We start from the raw sequence: 20690 nt of genomic DNA, 5'->3' as shown, positions 1-20690 counted from the left end.
CCTTCCTTGTATACCGAAAGGCTCTAGTATGGCAAGCTGTACCTTGCTACTCCCAAGGCGTTAAACGCTATATACGGGAGCTATTATTATTATTATTATTATAACTCCTATTTGTAGAGGACGCAACCTACATATTTTTAACTGGTTTGAAGAGTAATAACTTTTCGTCCCTACCTGTATAAAACTACATATTAGGTAAAAAATTATACATCTACGAAGTTTTTTACGTAAAAAAGGTCTCATATTCTTTTTGTTCGTTGGAAAACAATTCTCTATATATTTGGTATGGAGGTATTTCATGTCCAAAAGCACATCTTAAAGCTTCAATCGCTGCATCAAAAAAACTGATACTTTCTTTAACACCCTGCCACCAAATTCCAGCTTTATGTTCCAGTAACATTGGTAAACCCTTAAGAGCATTTTCTTCTGATATGTTTACGCAGTCTTTGTATACAAGAATAGAATCGATAAAAGCATTAACGTCGGTGCCTTGTTCACCGTTATAACGTGCACTACATTTGGCAAAATTTCCTCTTTCAAGGTTTTGGACATTAACGTTCGGACTCAAGGTCATTCCTTGTATAAGTTGCTGTAACATCTCTGGGGTCATAACGATTTGTTGAATACCAATTTCTACGTTATCTTGATTCATGTTTTGTCGTTAAGAGACGAAATATTAAATGAAGTGGATGCTCGATCAATTGAAATTCACTTAATGCTTAAAAAAAATCTTCTTACTTGAAGTTTTCACGAAATGCTTTCTTCTTATTGTTCTCTGTTTGATCTCAACTACAATTTTCTTGAGGCTACACGTTGGATGCGCCACTATGACGGGAAACTCTGAGGTGTAAAGGATTTACTGAGCTTCGGTCGTAGATTCTTTTTGTTGATTTTTACCTCTAAGGTTTGTAGTTCGACCATTAAACAAATAAAGCACTTGTTTTACTTGTTAATTAAACCTGACTTTTATTTAACTGATTTAAACAAAGTAAAGTAAGAAAATTAGATTTTTGTGGGAAAACGTATAATAATGTCTAATGTCAAATCCCTTCTGTCATCCGTTAGGGATGGGCACTATCGCCAGTTTCGATATTGTAGCGATGGTCGGTTACAACATCTCATTTAATTACAGGCAGTCCTCGTACTTACGGCAGGTAAGGTTCTTCAAAATAGCGCCTTAAATCGAAACGACTTAAGTCGAATCTTATTTTGTCATAAGATCCTATAGAAAATGGAGAAGTTAGGTACTTTTGTAAGATAAAAATACAATGAAACAAAGAAATGTGCGTTTGTATACAGGGTGTTTCAAAACAAATGCGAAAAACTTCAGGGGGTGATTCCTTGTTCAAAATAAAGGGTAGTTTGCTTTATAAACGTTGGGTCAAAAGTCAACCATTAGGGAGATATCGCGGTACAAAGATGGCGGAAAAATAATGTTTTTATTTTTTATCTTGAAAACGAAAAGAGATAGACTAATGAAATTTTATGGAAGCATTACTGTTATGAAAACACACTTTCTGGTAATTTTTTCACTTTTTTAAAATGAGTGGAAGGGGTTGAAATAAACTACCCCTATCATTCTTGTTAACGAAATTTAAAGAAAAATCTTATCAAATAATAATTTGGATAGTTTAGTTTATTTAGAAACTTTTTTATCTCTTGTGTTCTTTTGATAAAACTCAATGATTTGAAATTAAAAAATAAAATGTAAAGCATTACATGTCAGGACAAAAAACATTTTTAGATAAAGAATCTAGTGGGCAGCTGTAATTTTTTTTAGGAAAAAATCTAGTCGGCCGCTATTACTTTTTAGGATGTTCCTAATATTATTTTATTTGACATTACTCTACTGCAATACGTTATTATCTAGATGATTATTATTATCGTTATTATCACTAGATTCTTAATCTAAAAATGTTCTTTGTCCTGACATGTAATGCTTTACATTTTATTTTTTAATTTCAAATCATTGAGTTTTATCAAAAGAACACAAGAGATAAAAAAGTTTCTAAACAAACTAAACTATCCAAATTATTATTATTAGCATTTGCATGTGTTTGATAAGATTTTTCTTTAAATTTCGTTAACAAGAATGATAGGGGTAGTTTATTTCAACCCCTTCCACTCATTTTAAAAAAGTGAAAAAATTACCAGAAAGTGTGTTTTCATAACAGTAATGCTTCCATAAAATTTCATTAGTCTATCTCTTTTCGTTTTCAAGATAAAAAATAAGAACATTATTTTTCCGCCATCTTTGAACCGCGATATCTCCCTAATGGTTGACTTTTGACCCAACGTTTATGAACCAAACTACCCTTTATTTTGAACAAGGAATCACCCCCTGAAGTTTTTCGCATTTGTTTTGAAACACCCTGTATATCAATATTATTGTATTTTTAAATAATTGAGGTATGAGAAACAGTGTATTGTGTATGTAGTTAAACTTATTAATAATACAAGAAACAAAAAGAAACGAAAAATCAAACAAAAATATAAAAAAGTATTTTTTTATGAAAAACAAATTAGGGCGAGTATTTTTACAGTCCCGGCTTTTTAATTATCTAATCAAATTTTTTTTTTAACTATCCATAATAGTAAATATAATACCTATACTAATATGACAACTACAGAAATACCAGAGAGTAAAGTAAACATATTTAGAAATTATATATTTATTTTTTTGGTTGGAACTTTTATTGTGGGTGTCGTCAAAAGTCGTAATAGTTGCTAATTAAATAATGATCAACACTGTCCCGCTTTTTCATTATGAGGATTTGTCAACCCTGCTTGTATGTTACTAAAATTTTATTGTTTATGTCCAAACTTCTTTTAAAATTTGGATCGTTCTTTTCCAAAAATGACGTAACTCGAAACAGTGGGACGTAACTTTGAGGAATAGTGACAAAAATTTGTTCGACGTAAGTCGAAACGACGTAACACGAAACGACGTAAATCGAGGACTGCCTGTATTGTACTCTAGAATTCGATCCTGTGTCTAGGGCTGCTGCTTTGTGGAACTTTTAGAATAAAATTAATTTAGATCTTTATAACAATCGTCCTTAACCATACTCTCATTAACAGAATTACCATTATTTTGTATCATTATTTTCTAATTTTGAAAGAGAAGTTCAAGAAATGGCGTTGTTTAAATTTAGATTAGTTATACCAACACCGCGTAAAATGTTTTGTGCAATATGACTAGTGTTCATTAAGGATTTTGAAGATTGTCTGAAAACAAGCGACCTTTTTGCAGGAACGTACAGCAAATATCATCATTGTTTAATTTGCCTAATTCTCATTAGGCATTTTGCAAAGCGACTGTAAAACAGATAGGCTCTGTATAAAGTTTCCTTCTTTTGTTTAAAAGGCCAGCCGTTTTATAATATGCCTAGTCTTTCTGAAAAATATACATATGGATGGCCAAATTTCATAGTTCTAGGTCAACGAAAAATACCCTATAAATTTTGATTCCTTTGAGAGTGTCGAAATATATGTCTTCTTTGCGTCATAAACGGCCGTATCTTTTTAACATTGGAAATGTTTATGTTCGTATATGGGTGCCAAATTTCGAGTTTTCTTTCAAGGTCGTCAGCAACAGCAGGTTAACTTGGAAATTTTATTTTCTCACAACTTCCAGGGACTGTTCCCGAGATAAACAGACGAACGGACAGAGGACAGAGAACAAAGTCTATAAGGATTCCGTTTTTCATTTTGAGGTACGAAACCTTAAAGACCTTAAATATCTTAAAGACAATATATATGTTGACTTCTAGTTACTGAGAAATATTATACGTATAACGTTTGAAATGCAACAGGATTCTCGTAACATAAAATAGTTTTAGACCACCTTTATTTTAAAATTTCTTTTGATACCTATCAACGGAACAATAATTGCATGGAATCCCAAGCAGGTAAAAAAATACGACAGTCGAGTTGGGGCCCATTTCGGTTATACCAAAGTTTACAGAATAAATAGAGAATAGTATATATTCTGTAAACTTTGGTCTTTTGTATAGTTACGTAAACAGAGAGTACCTTTTCTGGTTTTCGACACATCATTATATATTTTTAACGTTTATGTTTCCTGACGAGATGCTCTGTCATATCAAAGATAGTAGAGTCCACTGAACTTATCAAAATATTCTTATTAGGTATAAAAATAAACTACAATAAGTTGTGTTCCATGATATAAAATGCTTTGTTTCGGAGATGTTTCATTTTTATTTCGGTGTTTTCCAAATAATTTCCGCACTAGTCGATATTTGAATAAAAATTGGTGTCTGGTGGCTTTTTGACATGAGAAATTTGATTTCGATGTCAATATGACCTACCTACTTCTAGGGGGCTCCACCTACATCTGTTTTAACTGTTTTAAAGAAGACTTTTCGTCCATGACTGTATAAAACTACCGTAAAAAATATCTCTTGGTAAAAATCGCTACGGGCTACCGTTCTCAAGATATTTAGAATCGAAATAGTCTATACATGTCATTACTGACAAAAAAAATATGTTGAATGGATAGTTATATGACCGAAATAATGTTAATGACTATATAAATTTGAGAACTCATTATTTTTTTAAATTTTTCTTCGAAAAAAATATGATAAAACAGTTCCGACGAAAAGTTATTACTCTTCAAACCGGTTAAAAAATATGTAGGTGGCGCCCTCTATAAGTAGGAGAACTATTGACATCAAAATCAAATTTCTCATGTCAAAAAACTCCCAGACACGAATTAATCCAAAATATCGACGATAGTTCAGAAATGATTTGGAAAAATCGAAACAAAAATGAAAATTCCACACCCTGTATCTCCGAAACTAAGCATTTTATGACATATGAACATTTCTACAAACTTTTTTATTTATCTACTGAATATATGCTGCCGAAGTTTCTCAAATACAATTCGGACCACCCTGTAAATATATGATTTTCTGTCTCAGTTTTCATCAGGATAATAATAGTCCAATAGATATTTTTTCAGTTATTTAGAAATTGCAAATTTGTATGACGCATTCAAAAATAATATAGATAGTAAAACACCACTGTAATAATATAATAGACAATTTTATCAGCTAATTTTAACAATTTTTCAAATACCCCCAATCTTGTTGTAAGTACTCAAAAACATTCACCACGACTGTTCGGGCTATAGAAGGTCGATAATTAAATCGGTAGTCAGCTCTAGTTTTGAATATTAACTTATACTATTATACAATGTTATGAAATTGATACGCCTCAAAACATCAATCTCAGTAAATAATGTTACATTATTTTGCATCCTATTACAATGATGGAAATTTAAATATGTTCCGAGATGTTTGAAAAGTTATTTTGTACCCTATTCTTCAACGTCACTATCATTTTGTAATTAGGCTTTCAATAGCCAACCATCCGCATTAAACTAAAATTTCCTCTGTAAGTGAAATATCCAGAGTGTGTTCGTTTAGCTATATTTATTGCTATTGTATGGCATCACCGACAGAGTTTGAAAAAGCAATTTTGTACGAAATTATATTACGACTTTTTTTCATTATTCCTATTTTTCCATTTTTCATTCTAGTGTCTTTGAAATCATTTAATACATCATTAAAAACATTAATTAACTTTTTAAAGTCATATACTTCGATGCTAATAAAACAAACAAGTGTAAAATGTTAATGCCGGGAACCCACTACCCAACACGCCACGTCATGAAGATCTGTGCGTATTTGTTTCCATACACTAGAAAGTCCTATATGGGTATTTCGCCACTGCAAGAAAATCTACAAAATAAAATAAGTTATTTTTTGTAAACACTTGTGGGGGGGGGGGCGTTCATCCAAACGGAAACTACTTGTCAGAAGTTAGCTTTACAGATATAAAAATTTGCCTAACGAACAAAAAAATGCTTAACGTTTCGGAAAGTTTATTTAACGGTTTTTGTAGACGTATCTGCTTTAAAAACTAAAGTGTTCTCGAATAGTTGAATTTAAATATTTTATATAGTTTTTTTTTTATTCTTTGTATTTTTTTTGCTTCCGACAGACGACGGAAAGAGATAAGCTTTCCGAAACGTTAAGCACTTTTTTATTCGTTAGGCAAATTTGTTTATCTGTAAACCTAACTTCTGAGAAGTAGTTTACGTTTAGATTAACGCAGAAGTGTTTACAAAAAAAAATATTTTATTTGGTAGATTTTCTTGTAGTGGCGAAATACCCATATAGAATTTTTTTGAAGAGATGATTCCGCCACATAGGTATAGACATTTTTTATACACACTAGGCAACACGCCACTCCACGCCACCCCACGCCATCCCACACCATTCCACGCTATCACACGTGTGATGGGCGATTCGTCAGCCCCATCTCCAGATGTACACTCTTTCCCACGTCGCGTCGGCGTCGCAACAAGTGGGCTCACGTGAACCCACATGGAATAGCGTGGCGTATGGCCTAATGGGGTCCCGGCTTAACGCTTCGTCCTACGTGGGCGAGAAAAGCGTACGATATGGGCGATACGACCGACGCGACGTTATGTTTTCTTATGACTTCGTCCTGCGTCAGCGATGCAGGACACTTTCATGCAGTTCCTCTATTTTTCACCGCTAGTCTGCCGCGATAAAGCGAGAAGAGGGAAGCCGGCGTACTGTGGCCGTACGCTAAGGATAGATAACAGAGCTCATCAGTTTCATTAGGAAGTATTCATTGTTCATAAGGAAACGTCTTTTGATAATATCGCGTCGCGCCTCGGTTGTATCGTGGGGCGGTTGTATCGCGCGCTTTTGTCGTCCACGTAGGACGAAGCGTGATGCCGGGATCCCATTAGCCAACACGCCACGCCATACCACCCCACGTCATGAAGATCTGTGCTTATGTTTCTCCATTTAATTACATGTATTGCATACACACTAGGCAACACGCCACTCCTCGCCATCCCACGCTATCACACGTGTATCGTCTGTCCCAGGTCTCATGTGTACACCCTTTCCCACGTCGCAACACGTGAGTTCACGTGGGATAGCGTAGCGTGTAGCCTAATAGAGTCCCGACTTAAGTGATATTTTTCTTACAAATTCAGTATTTTCATCTGTCTAGCAATCTATCTAATACCGACTAAAAGTCGCTTATGCATCGCAGGTCGCCTAATTCCGACCTACGCTATTCGGAACACCGAAAAAAACGATGGCCTCCCCACAGCCCTCTCCTTATCGCTTCGGAGATATACGCCGTTATGTTAAATCGACGCCGCCTGCGTCGCGCGCGACGTCTCCTGCGACGGCGACAGGTCAGTTAACTTAAAAACGAACAATATTTTCACAGTATTTGTTTTGCTTTGGTCGGGCGCGGAGCGTAGCTTGTTCTCGCGCGCGCACACGCCAGGCAACGGTTCACCGTGCGATTAGGAGAAGCGTAAGCGCTAGGCACAGCGGCAACGGGTCGGTTCGGCCCGCTTTGCTTCCAGTTGGAGTGCGCGTTTCTCGATCCGATCGCAGGCGTGCGTCCTTGACGACTTTTAACATCTTTTTTCCATTATTATTAAAAGGCGACCGACTCGGACTATTTTCCTTGGCGAGAAGCCGGTGCGATTTGTTGATTCGTTTCGTGCGTTTTTTCGAGATCGGCTGTGCGTTTTGGATTATTTCAAGCCGGACCTGACTTGTTTGGAATTTTTCAGTTTGTGGATTCGAATGCGAGAGAAAGGAATATTTGTATAACGGTGCGTATTAATTAAATATGTTCAAATAAGGTGGAATTAGGTATATATATTTTTTTATGGTTTCCATTCTGCGTAAAGAGGAACTTGTTATTAATGTCATATACATACATAGGTAAATATCTAGTTACTACAATTACGCCAATTTTAATTTCAATGTTTTCTTTGGTTTGGACTTTTCTGAGAAATTGAAGAACGCCAAAATCGAAAAGCTTTGTACCTCAGATGCAAAAAAAGCGCAACGGGGCATTTTTTCGTCTATTTTAAAGTGTTAATATTGTTTTTAACACTATTTTCATGATTTTTTTTAGCAAACTGAATATAAATCTATCAACTTTACTTCATAAACTCAGTTTTTTTCATAAACTTTAGTATTTGGCTGACTATACAGGGTTAATTGAATGGTTGTTTTTTACCTTAAATTTAAAACACCCTGAGCAATAATTTCGTGAGTTCCTTTTTCTAAAACATTATTTTTCGATCAGAACCATGTCTCCTGAGCATTTTCTTATTTGACTCATGTCAACACATGCCTATACAGGGTTAATTGAAGGGTTGTTTTTTACCTTAACTTTAAAACACCCTGTGTAATAATTTCCTGAATTATTTTTCCTAAAACATTATTTTTCGATCAGAACCATGTCTCCTGAGCATTTTCTTATTTGACTCATGTCAACACATGCCTTGGTTAATTTTTAAGAGCGAAATGAACTTGCCACCAACAATTTGCAATTTTTTCAACTATCATTACTTGATAATATTATTTTTTAATATCACTAGGTGGCTTTGGTTGCTATTGATTTTTTTAAAAGCAAGCGATGTGAATTTTACTTACAAAAAAATAGATATTTATACTGTCATTTGCAAAATGTGTAGTTTGTTCAAATGAACGAATCGTAAGAGTCTTCCTTGCCCATTTCGAGTCGTCATTTGCCCAATGCCCATCACTACTTGTTAGCATCATCAACCGATACATAAATAATTAAAACTGAGAAATGTATTTTACGATAATGAAAGATTAAAATAACTTATTAAAATTTTTTCAAACAAATGTTTTTTGTTTGTTTTGGTTTGGTTAGGTCCAAAAAGAAACTCCAGGAAATCAGTTGAATAACGGTCTTCGTTGTTATGAGTGAAAGAAGGATAAGTAATGTAAAATGTCTTATTTTCTTCAAAAAATATACCTATAGGTAAAAAATCCTTTGTATCCTTAGGTAAAAAATCCTTAAAGTCGTGGCAGTCTCCGAGAATGAAATATATAACAACCGAATGAAGAGAGTGATTTTTGATTTTTTTGACTGTACAGATCTGTACCAAAGAATCATTCACATAATAGTCCCTTAGTCAAAAATTCTTGTAGAATGAAAGAAGTAATATAAGAAGTAAAATGCGATATTCAATTCTTGATATTTTCCGTTCCATTATTAAAACAAACTCAAAAATATGTACCTGTAAAGCTTTATTGTATTAATACCATTAGATCATTCAGTTTACTTGTCTCTGTAAAACTATAACGCAAAATCTGAAAATAACAAATATAAATCACCCGAGAAATCACCTAGATAAATGGATTATTTCAACGAATAGCAGAAGTCAGATAATTCCAATAAATATTTTTTAAAATAATGTTACAATTTTAACGTTTCCTTTTACAATCTATCAATTTATGTCGTCATTTGTTGATTTGCTTTGTATTTTTCCTTTTTATTTATGCACATGAAAGTGAATTCTGTGTATGTTACAACTTAAATAAAGTCTCTCCAACAAGAGGATCCATGACAGAGTCGTTTTAATTCACAAGAAATTGTAATTCTGTCAATTTTTGAATGTCGAATGTCTATATTATAATCTAAAGAAGCATTACATGTCGATAACTATATTATAGAATGTATAAGTGAATATACTTTCTATAACAACATTCTGTAAAACTTAAAACATTCTCTTTTTCTTTTTCAATTAACCAATGGTACGTCGTAATCATTTTTTTGTTTTCGCAGATATGTATATTACTGTTAATTAATTCAACATATACATTAGTTATTTGTAATTATTTATAAATAGCTTATAATTAACATGATAACTGTAAATAAGTATTGCAATAAACACAATATGTACTTTTAAGGACTATTTATCATAAATATTATTCTTGCGAAACTTTCGTCATGTATCTAGAGAAAAAAAACGGAATGTTAACGTATTTTTGGTTCAATAATATTATTTTACAGGTGCTATTCAGGTACTTTTTTCAGAAATTTTGCGGTTTTCTACACAAGATTGTAAAAATATTTTCAGATAAATGACAAAATTTAAATAAGACAAAGTAAATCTAATATAAAATAAAAAAAAATTATCAGTAACAAAAGTCTAAATAAAATTACTCATACTTTTCTCTGATTGTTGATATAAATTGTGAAATTATTAACTTGATCTATATTATTCTATATTGACACACCTAGATTTGTTGCCCTGTTTTTATTTAATTATAAAAGTCAAATATACCAGTGCGTCTCAAAAGTGGCTTATAACATTTTTATTTTTTCAGATAAAATAAAAAAAACAGATTGATTGACGTATTTAATTGTTTATAGTCACTTCCTGTTTCACCGGAAATGACTCTAACTTTTGATTTTTAAATGGGACCCTCGGTATATTTCTACTTTATTTGATGAGATGACCCTCTGAATAGAATGACATGTCATATGTCAACTTTTGACATTTTCGCTTTAAAAAATCGTATTTTAAATTTCAATCTAGGTTAAAAAAAACAGTAATTTTTAATCAAGCAGCCTTGGAAAAATAGATTTGGTCGTCTAATGTTTTTCGTGTCTTGTTCTGGCCGGTTAAAAGGTGCCCAAATCGTATTTTTAATCATATCTCACTTTTATCAAACTGAACAACAAATCTTACGCATATTATTTGTAAAAAGAATTTTTTACGAATAATTTGATACCACACACTTGGTATTTCGAGTCAGATTGTTGTTATGAACTGCATGTTACAATTTCAAATAAACCATATACGAGAATGTCAAAAGTTGACATATAATATGTCATTTTATTCGGAGTGCAATTTTCTATCGAATAAAGTAAAAAAAAATCCGAGAGTGTCATTTAAAAATCAATAGTTGTAGTCATTTACAGTAAAACAGGAAGTGACCAAAAACAACTGAATACGTCAATCACTCCTAGTTTATGTCATACACTAATATAGCAAATCTCGTTTTTTTATCTAAAAAAATAAAAAATTTATAGGGGTGAGCCACTTTCGGGACGCAGCCGGTAGATGTCAATATTTGTTGATAATATATACTTATTCATTTTAGAGCGTCGTTCGTTAAGTTATTGAAGGCCAGTTTTTAAGATTTTTCAGTGTTAACCAAAGTGTTATCTTTTGTAGGTATCATATATTTATATTTTAATATTTATTAATTAAGAGTAAGTAACTAATAAAGTTATTCGTTTGTTAAATTTTAAATAATTTCTACTGTGATTCATACTGACACACTTTATTTTGGAACTGACACACTTATAAAAATCATTTATTTAGGTGTGTGTAAAAAAGGAAAGATAATAATGATAATAACGTAAGTCCTTGTTTTCTTTTATAGGTACATTAATAAGGCAATAGACTTTTTAAAATATAATTAAACCGATTAAATCACATTGTAAATGTCTCATGAATGAAATCCTGTTTACACCAGAGATATAAATATGTGTCCATATTTTTAATTATATTTTAAAATGATATTTTTTCAAAGAATAATATTTTTTAAATATGTTATCAATGAGATTGTTATTTTCTAATTATTTTTTAGATAAATAATGAAATAATTTCTGGCATTTTAAAATAAATCGATTTCTTCTATTTTTTTTCAAAATCGATGCTCAAAATAGTCATGCTAACTAAGCAGTAAAAAGTAAAAAGTCATGTTAACTATACTTGAAAGAGATAATAGTATATTGTTTTATTGGGAGTAAATGATATTTTTTGTTGCGAGATTTAATAACATATTTTCCTATTTTTATCCTTAGGCTTCATCCTACGTGGGAGCGTGGGAGACAAAAGCGAGCAAGCGACGCGTGCGACAACAGAGGGCGATGAGCGCGACTAGCGCAACATACTTAAATTGCTTGCGATGCCGCTTCAGTCGCGCGACTCTCCTACCTAGTACAGCTTCGTAAAAAAACGTTATTTGATAAATACGCGTCGTTCGCACCGCCCGAATTGCGCGCTTTTGTCTCCCACGTAGGCGTAGGACCAAGCGTAGACGTAAAAGCGCTTAACTTTTACGCCTAAGCGTTAAAATGACATTGTTATATTGTCAATCACATCGCAAAAATTAATACTTTTGTGACGTTTGAAAAAAAATATTTAAGTGAATATTTTAAAAATAAAAGTCGCAGAATATCTACATAATACCCAAGTAGCATTTGGACGTTATCTAACGTCGGATATACGTCGCGTTCAATAAACCCGACATCGGGTACCAACGTCGGTTCGACTGCCTGACGACCCGTATTTGCACCTAAATGGGGAATACAGATTCGGGTCGCCTCGACGTCGGTATCTGACCTAATAGGGAATGTAATTCTACCAATTACCAACGTCATATTACGTTGGATTTTAGTCACTTAAAATTTGTCGCTAAGCACTTACGTTACTTTTGGTTTCATATTCGCTACCAAGAATACATAAAAACCTAACCAAACTACCTAATTACAAATGGATTCATAATAACTCCTCGAATATAACTATAAGTGCCTACCTAATTTCATATTATTATAATTCTGAATCATTAATCCAGACATCAGTTTTGTCAACGGAAGTCACTTTTTTGATATATCTGATTAAAATACTCCGGAAAACAACGCCTTCAAAATTAGGTAGATTTATGAAATAAAAATATCTATAAAAAAGTAACTCGCAAAATATTTTTTTTATTTTCTAGCTGCTTTAATCATAAAATTGTACTCTGGTTCCCCCCAAAATCAACCTTATCAATATTATTCTACTAGAAATCGGAATGTGAATATAAATTTTAAAAACAAAAAACGATTTTAAAATGGCTGACAATCGGATACTTGTTAAGAATGGCGGATTTCTGTGTCCGACTTAATATGAACTACCAATATACCAATTCCGACCGGGTCTCCAACATAAGTCGTCTCACACGACCGAAGTCATCAAACCGGACGATCGGCAATCGTATTATGACGTATATAATTCCAACGTACGCCACGTAACCTCACTTTGCGTATCAGTGATTTGTGGATTTGTGCAACTATATTTTAGTTTTTGTTTTCTCCTTAAAAAATGGACAGCCACATTTTTATGATAGTATATATACAAAATTTAAAAGAATTGGAACCAGTACCTCTCATGTGGGAGGGGGATGGAGTCTGCTGGTTTCCTAAGCTTAAAAATGAAATTAAGATGCACCAGTGTAATACAGCATCTCTTCCGGATAAAAAACATTCGTGGGTGAAGGCAAGATATCACTACTACTATTATTATTTTGCAAAAGCCTCGACCTCTTTCTGTAAAATGTAGATGAATGTCTAAATGCCTTTTTAGTGTTTTTTAGGCATAATAAAAAAAATTAAGTTTGTTTACAAAAACTTTTTATTAGGTTATGTTCATGATGTTCATTAGGCTGCAAATGCTACTTAATGGGTTGTATTTACGGACGTAAATAGAGATACGTAAATTAGGTTATAAATATGAACATAAAATACAACAAAATATAATTGGACGTTACTTTAGGGATTATCAGTGAGACGTATCCTATTCGGACAACGGGTAGACGTCGGGCTAGTTCAAGTATATGTACGTCGTGCAAGCCAACGTGGGAACGACGTTGGGAAATTGATAAAAATGGTACGTTGTTATTTTGTATGTCGCAGATCGTTGGATTTACCGACTCGGATCCAACGACGTCGCTTTTAATTGGAAAGCGACGTCACCGGTCGTATCACCAGCACCCGACCTAAATTTGCACAAAGTCTGACGTCGCTTCAGGTCAGATTTAGTTCGAAGTCAGATAGATGCTACTTGGGTATCTTAAAAGGCAGACTGTGTCGATTACTGTGCGAATGTGTGCAATTTAGATATCGTTGACCATGCAATGAATGAATGTCAATTTTTTTTTTAAATTTAATTATTGTATTCAATAATAAACGTACTATATAGTATATGTATGTTTACCCTAGTAAAACCAGGGGCTTTATATAGCACTAATTTTGATTTAATAGTCTCCCTATATTTAGTCTGCTTATCAATAACATAAAGTAGAACATATTTTACGTTATTTGCGATAAAAATATTTATGTATTGTCACATTGTGACGTATTTAGGACCATAATTAACTAGAGGAGTGAGTAAGCAATGTTTCTTTTAGGGTTGTTTTTTTAATAAAAAAAATCATTTTTTTTTATTAAATCTGTTATAGAGATTGATAGATACATTTTAATATTGATTGATATTAAGTGTCAAATTCAACGAGTGTACAAATTTTTGCTCGATATACCGTATGATTAAAAAAACGGCGTCAGCGATGGTTATGAAATAAAGATCGCTGTCATTTTATATGTAAATTTATATGGGAAATGTCGATGATTGTCATACGGTATAATTACTTACAAGGTATTATTAGGTACAAGGTAAATAATTATTTGTAAAGTTTGAAAAAAAATAGTATGTTCTATTCGGAGTAAAAAATACTTTTTGTGCCTCCCTGTAACGTACAGCACTAGTTAAAATTTAGTGGTACAGCCTCGTCAAAAAGGATTATTCCTAATAAAACAATACACTATTGTTCGGAAATAGTTTTCTTACTTATCAGAATATGCTGCCGAAATATGCCGAACACAATTCGGACCACCCTGCATAACAATTAAAAATTAGACCACCGTATAAGCATTAATTTAAAAAAAGTGACTTCAAAAAATTAAATAAACTAATATTTGACCTGGGTCATGTTCCACAGACAAACTAAATAAATTGAATACGCCTTAAACTTCACTAGGAAGTGAATGTAATATAATTTTAATGAATTCTTGAAAATTTCCCAAAGAACTAAGTAGTAAAAGAAAAATAAGATAGAATCGTAAACAAGTTTATTACGTTCTAAAAGATCATACCTCGGTATATTTATCAGTTAGAAATGTCACAAAATTATTATCGTAATTTAAGTTTGTTCAAACCAAATAAATTCAGTACTCGAAGAAACTGTTTATTACTGTTTCTTTATTGTTTCTTTCCACTATATGCGTGTGTGTTAAAATTACACCTGGTCGATTCTCAAGGATATCTAGACTAGGCACAATTGCAAAATAAAAATACTTTTCCTTACACCAACTCGTAAATGACGTCATAACGCCGTGCCAATTAGCAATAACCAAGAAAATCATCTAATAAAATAATGTTAATATTGTAAAATAGAAATTTGGTTTTGAAAAGTTTAAAAAATATAAAGAGAATATTGACAAACGCTTCCAAATCTATGAACCAGAGTTGGCATGATTTAAATCAAGTAATTTTTTATTGTGTGATTTAAATAAAAAATCAACTTTTTTAAAACTTTATAATAAATCGAAAAATTAACTGTAGATACGATAAGATCGGCTGTTATCACTAGCGTCAAAACAAACTGAAAATTAAATACCTAAATTTGATGTTTATTAATTTTTTAAACCAGATAAATTTGATTTAGATTTAATCTGAGTTTTCTCTAATTTCCCTTTATAGGTTGATTTCACTGACTATTCAGTCGCGTGGAAGTGTATTATGGCCCAGTTTGTTTGCTATGCTTATTTCTATGCGCCCTTTGACTATTTAATCAACCATATCTAAACTTTGGTCGAATTGGCCCGAAAAGTTAACGTAAGTGGTTGAATATTCGACCAGTGAGCATTGGTGACATGAGTTCGCTGTGTGTCATATAGGTAATAATCGTAATAATAGTCGTCTAAGCATTTTGTATGCATATTTAGTGTAATAAAAATTTAAAAATATAGAAACAAATGTATCTGTGACATTTATTTCTTTTTATTTAGTGCACCAAATTTACGGCTCGGATGATATTTTCTAAAATCGTATCATAATTATATATGTACTAGCGTGTACCAGCGACTTCGTTCGCGTCGAATTAATCATTTGTAATGGTGGTGATAAAGCAAAGCAAGAATTTCCATTAACATACAAACTGGATAAAATTTTCTCACATTTATGTCAGCATGAGAAAACAATATGGCGATATTATTATATAACTTTTATATATAAGCTGTCTACGTCAAGCAGTTTAAGCAGAATCGTGGTTAAGAAATTACCCAACTTTTTGGAACACCCTGTATGATTTTTTAAAAAATTTCAAAATATGTAAAAAAACCAAATAAATTATGCTTGTCCAAGCGTTTTCCCGAAAGAATAACCGTTTTATAAATAACAAATATTGTAATATTTGAGGGGCGTTTTCACCCTCTTGGAATTTGAGATTCGAGAAACCCTTCCTTATCGATCCTCTGCACCCTACAGTCATTCCGTTTGCTAAAAATCAGCTTTAAACGCCAAGCAGTTTAAGCAGAATCGTGATTACTCAATGGTCATATTTTATGAAGCACCCTGTATAAATTTATAAAAAAATCTTAAAATATGTAAAACAACAAAATAAAATATACGTGTTTAAGAACAGCGGTTTTTAAATAAAAAAATATTGTAATATTTGAGGGATAGTTTCTTTTTTTTACCCCCTTATAGAATTCAAGTTTCGAAAAATCCCTTCTTATCGAACCTCTACACCCTAAAGTCAATCTGTTTTCCAAAAATGAGCTTTTAACGTCAAGCGCTTTAAGCAGGATCGTGATTAATCAATGACCGGATTTTTCGAAACATCCTGTATATTTAAGCGTTTTTTCGGAAACTTGACCGTTTTTTAAATAAAAAAACATTGTAATATTTGAGGGGTGGTTTCACCCCCTTAGAACTGGAATTTCGAAAAATCCCTTCTTATCGAACCTCTACACCCTAGAATGAACCTGTATGCCAAAATTAAGCTTCTTACGTTGAGTAGTTTGAGCAGGATCGTGATTAATCAGTATGTCAGTCACTTAAGGATTTTATATATTAGTATAGATATAGATATATGTATATCATTCTAAAAACATATCCTATATATTTTCGATCATTTCTCACAGGATGCGAGTTTATCGAAAAACAAAATTTGATTTACTTAATATGGACATATTTTTGAGTAAAGAGTTAACAGAGATAATCAAAATGATACATAGGTATAGTATCTGGTTGAAAAGTCGACTACCACCACCCCACTCACTTATTTGTTAACTTTTTGAAGAAATTTATTAATTTTTGACTGCTCCTGCTCCATACCAGTAATATAGAGGTGATAGGCCTAATTGAAATTTCAGATGACCTATAAGACCTAATAATAATAATAATAAAGTTTATGTCTCTCCATAAAATCCTATATGAGTATTTCGCCACTGCAAGAAAATCTACAAAATAAAATAGTTATTTTTTGTAAACACTTCTGCGTTAATCCAACCGGAAACTAATTGTCAGAAGTTAGGTTGACAGATATACAAATTTGCCTAAACAAAAAAATGCTTAGAGTTTCGGAAAGTTTGTCTCTTTCCGTCGTCGGAAGCAAAAAAATACAAAGAATAAAGAAAAAACGTAGACACGGAAATACGGAAAACTGTATCAGATTTATGTATGTTACATTGTTAACGAGGTATAGAAAATTACATTGTTTCTCTATCACGTATGCCATTATACCAGAGTATAAGTAAATACCTTATTTTTAACCACTTCAACTTACCAATGCAAGCCTTCTGGAACAAATAATAAGTAATTATGTCAACTTCATTTCAAATCAATCATATTGGCAAGTTCTAACATATGTCCTGTTATATTACAGGCGTTGTTAAATATTTGATGGTTTTAAGTATTTTATAGTAAAAAAACGTATCGTATCGTATCTCAGCTGGCCTAGTTTTTCAGAATACGTAAAATATGCCTAAACTGTTTTTTTAGAATCAAATATTAATATATTTTGCGGTTTGTTTTATATAAAATATGTTTAAATCGAGATAGAACTTATAGATAGATATTATTCATTGAAAAGCATCATTAAATTTATAAAAATATGCTAATCACAAATGAAGAGATAAAAAATGTATGGCGAAAATGTGTTTTTTGGTTCTTTTGTGGAAAAATAATATGAAGCAATTTAAGCAATAAATTTACACATTACAAAAATAGGAATGCTCTGAATATCAATATACATTAAAAATTACTTTAGTTTTTACACAAAAAATCACTGAGTTAACGATTTAATTTTATTTTATTATAATATGTCGTTACTGTTTTTTATGTAGAATCCCAAGTAGCATTTTCACGACTTGCGACCACATGTTTACTAAACACAACGTTGGATTAGTTACAAAAAATAGTTAGCTCCCTACCTTGGGTATTAAAATAAATTTAAACGTTTTTATAACGTTGTGCCGACGTTGGACTAGTACTACAGCAAAGTAGAAGCTTCTGCGACGTCGAATAAACGTTATCATGTAACCTTTTTTGCTTAAGTGATCTTTAGGTGATTCGGACAACGTAGTTACAACGTTGGACAATATAGAGTTTTCCGACGTCAGTTTCAGGACCTATTCCAACGTTATGCAAACGTCGTCTGTTTTACTAATTCCAACGTTGTTTAGATTTCCTTATTCTTACGTTGGTAGGACGTCGAGTCACTACCTTTTTTCAACTGTATTGAACCATAACCTTAAATCTTAAATTTTCACTTCATTGTTCTGTTCAGTCAGACAGTTCAGTGCTGTTTTTGTTTTTATAAAAAAAAACTTAATTAAAATGGGACATAAGAAAGGTACATATAAAACTAAATTTAAATATACATCGACATATATTACCGATGTTTATCCACTCCCTCGTTTATTTAGATTATAGAGGGCGGCACAAGCTATACTCTAGGATGATTAAATTAGGCAATCTTGCGACTAGTATACTACATGTTAAGGCCGAACTGCGACTTTATTAGTCCAGTATGCGACTACTCGAACTACTCCATCTTAATCTCCAAAACAACAAAGTGAAAGCCGCCATGTTGAAATAAGAAAATATTTCGTTCCTAAAATAGCAATTCCTGCTTTTTGAATACATTAACTTGAAATATTTGACCCTAAAAAACACGCGGAAACAATTTTTTCGACTGTGAATAAATTATTCTCATTTTACTAAAAAAAATTCAAGAAAATTTTTAAAACATCTTTAATTTTAAGGCCCATTAGTATTTTTCAAAGTAGAAACAATACATTTATCAATAAAGTTGTTTGCGTTTAACTTTTTTGCCTTGGGTAACGAGTTACAGAGTCGGTTAAAGTGTTTCAATAATTATGATCTTCAAACATCCTCCACACTTAAATACTTTGTTTTGTTTTCCTTCACTGCCATCTGACATATGTCTCAAACTAAATCATAAAAATAATATTTTTATGATTTACTATAATTATCCCAATTTAGGATAAAACGCGACTTAGACGCCATGTTAGTTTTGTATTTCTGTGAATTAGGATTTTAAACAACGTTGCAGTTTGTACTAAATTAGGCTTCTAGCCAACGTCGGTATCCAACGTCGTTTCGACCCAAAAATTATTCTCCAAACTAGTGCAGACTAGGGTTGGCACGAGGTTGTGCCGACGTTGCGCCCCGACGTTTGGTCGCGTGACACAACGTTGTCCCGACGTCCAAATGCTGCTTGGGATGTAGAAGGTTTAGGATGGGGATTAATCACCGCGACCTTACAGATCTATTGTGTGTTCCCCTTTTTTGAGTTATAACGCGTTATAACTCATCATACAGTCTCGGGGCTTTGACAGAAGCCAGTATCTGAGACGGCTCCACAGCCGTACCAAAGTTTATGGCATGAACGGTTGGCACATTTACAATGCCTCCTATGTGACAGCGATTGCTCGTCTCGACCAGTTAGAAATTGCACTGCATCAAAGTGTACTCCAATCCCTCATCGGGCAGGACGAAAAAGGTGCGCCGCGGGAAACTTTGCTAAACGTATGAACTTAACGTAGTAGATACTGTAATTTAGACTGTAGTTAATACCGTACAGAGAAAAAAAACCGAAAATAAACAAAAATGAACCAACAAACTAAACCAAACCAAAACATACCTAACCAAAGTAATCAAAACACGTTGTAAGCTAAAGCGCATTTTTTCAAGAAAGTATTTTCATGTACTCTTTTTGCACTGTACGAATATGTGCCCAGCTTTAAGGCACACGTGATCGCCATGCACGATGAGGGATTGTAGTGCATTTTGCTGCAGTGCAGCTACCTCACCAGCTAGTTTCTACCTAATTGTACGCATCTTTCGATAGCGTAGATTTCTCCCTGAAGGATACTGGGGTAGGTGCCAATTGGTTACAATTTTTTTTATAGAAACTAACTAGATTTTCAAGTAGTTTTTATTTATACCAATATTTTTTATTGTGTTTTTTTTTTACTATTTTGAAAATTCTTCGACTTATATATGCCTGAATTCTTTATCTTTAATATTGAAGGAAAAATATGATACAAATACTCTAAAATAATTTAAAGAATTTTACTGATCTTTTACAGTAGAAAATCTCCTATGAATTTATTTTTGTATTGAAAAAATCTCAGTGTGTTATTCCACATTTTACGGTCTTGTAATTTTGCATGATTGTTTCGTAAGTTGTTCATTGTATTTTAAATAAACCAAACTTTTTCTGTTATTCATTATCTACGTGTAAACAATGAATTTTCCTAACCGTATAACCAAAAAAAAAACACGTATTTTGAAAGTAATAGCATACTAATTATAAATATACCTTACCTTACCTTGTGAAAGCATAAAAAATGTGATTTAATAACATTAAAATTTTATTCAGGGTAATAAATGAGGCGTGTGTTCGGAAGCTTTTTAA

General features: G+C 32.5%; 2 protein-coding genes across 2 annotated transcripts in view; one reads left to right on the top strand and one right to left on the bottom strand.

The window, feature by feature from the left end:
- Nucleotides 1-223: 223 nt before the first annotated feature.
- Nucleotides 224-652, bottom strand: LOC115874479 (activity-regulated cytoskeleton associated protein 2-like). Its single transcript, XM_030889628.1, has one exon. It carries the CDS (start codon nucleotides 650-652, stop codon nucleotides 224-226), a length of 429 nt encoding a protein of 142 aa, XP_030745488.1.
- Nucleotides 653-7312: 6660 nt separating this feature from the next.
- The window catches only part of LOC115874743, a 38687-nt gene continuing 25309 nt past the window's right edge, over nucleotides 7313-20690 (top strand). Inside the window, exon 1 of the mRNA XM_030890018.1 lies at nucleotides 7313-7699. The gene's annotated coding sequence lies outside the window, so the exon portion shown is untranslated. The remainder of the gene's footprint in view (nucleotides 7700-20690) is intronic.

This window comes from Sitophilus oryzae, unplaced genomic scaffold, assembly GCF_002938485.1.
Source record: "Sitophilus oryzae breed Bouriz unplaced genomic scaffold, Soryzae_2.0 scaffold_1297_pilon_pilon, whole genome shotgun sequence".
Lineage (NCBI taxonomy): Eukaryota > Metazoa > Arthropoda > Insecta > Coleoptera > Curculionidae > Sitophilus > Sitophilus oryzae.
This window is presented reverse-complemented; position numbering and strand designations above follow the sequence as displayed.

Coding starts and splice junctions, on each gene's coding strand:
- LOC115874479 (XM_030889628.1), bottom strand. CDS start 652: ATGAATCAAGATAACGTAGAAATTGGTATTCAACAAATCGTTATGACC.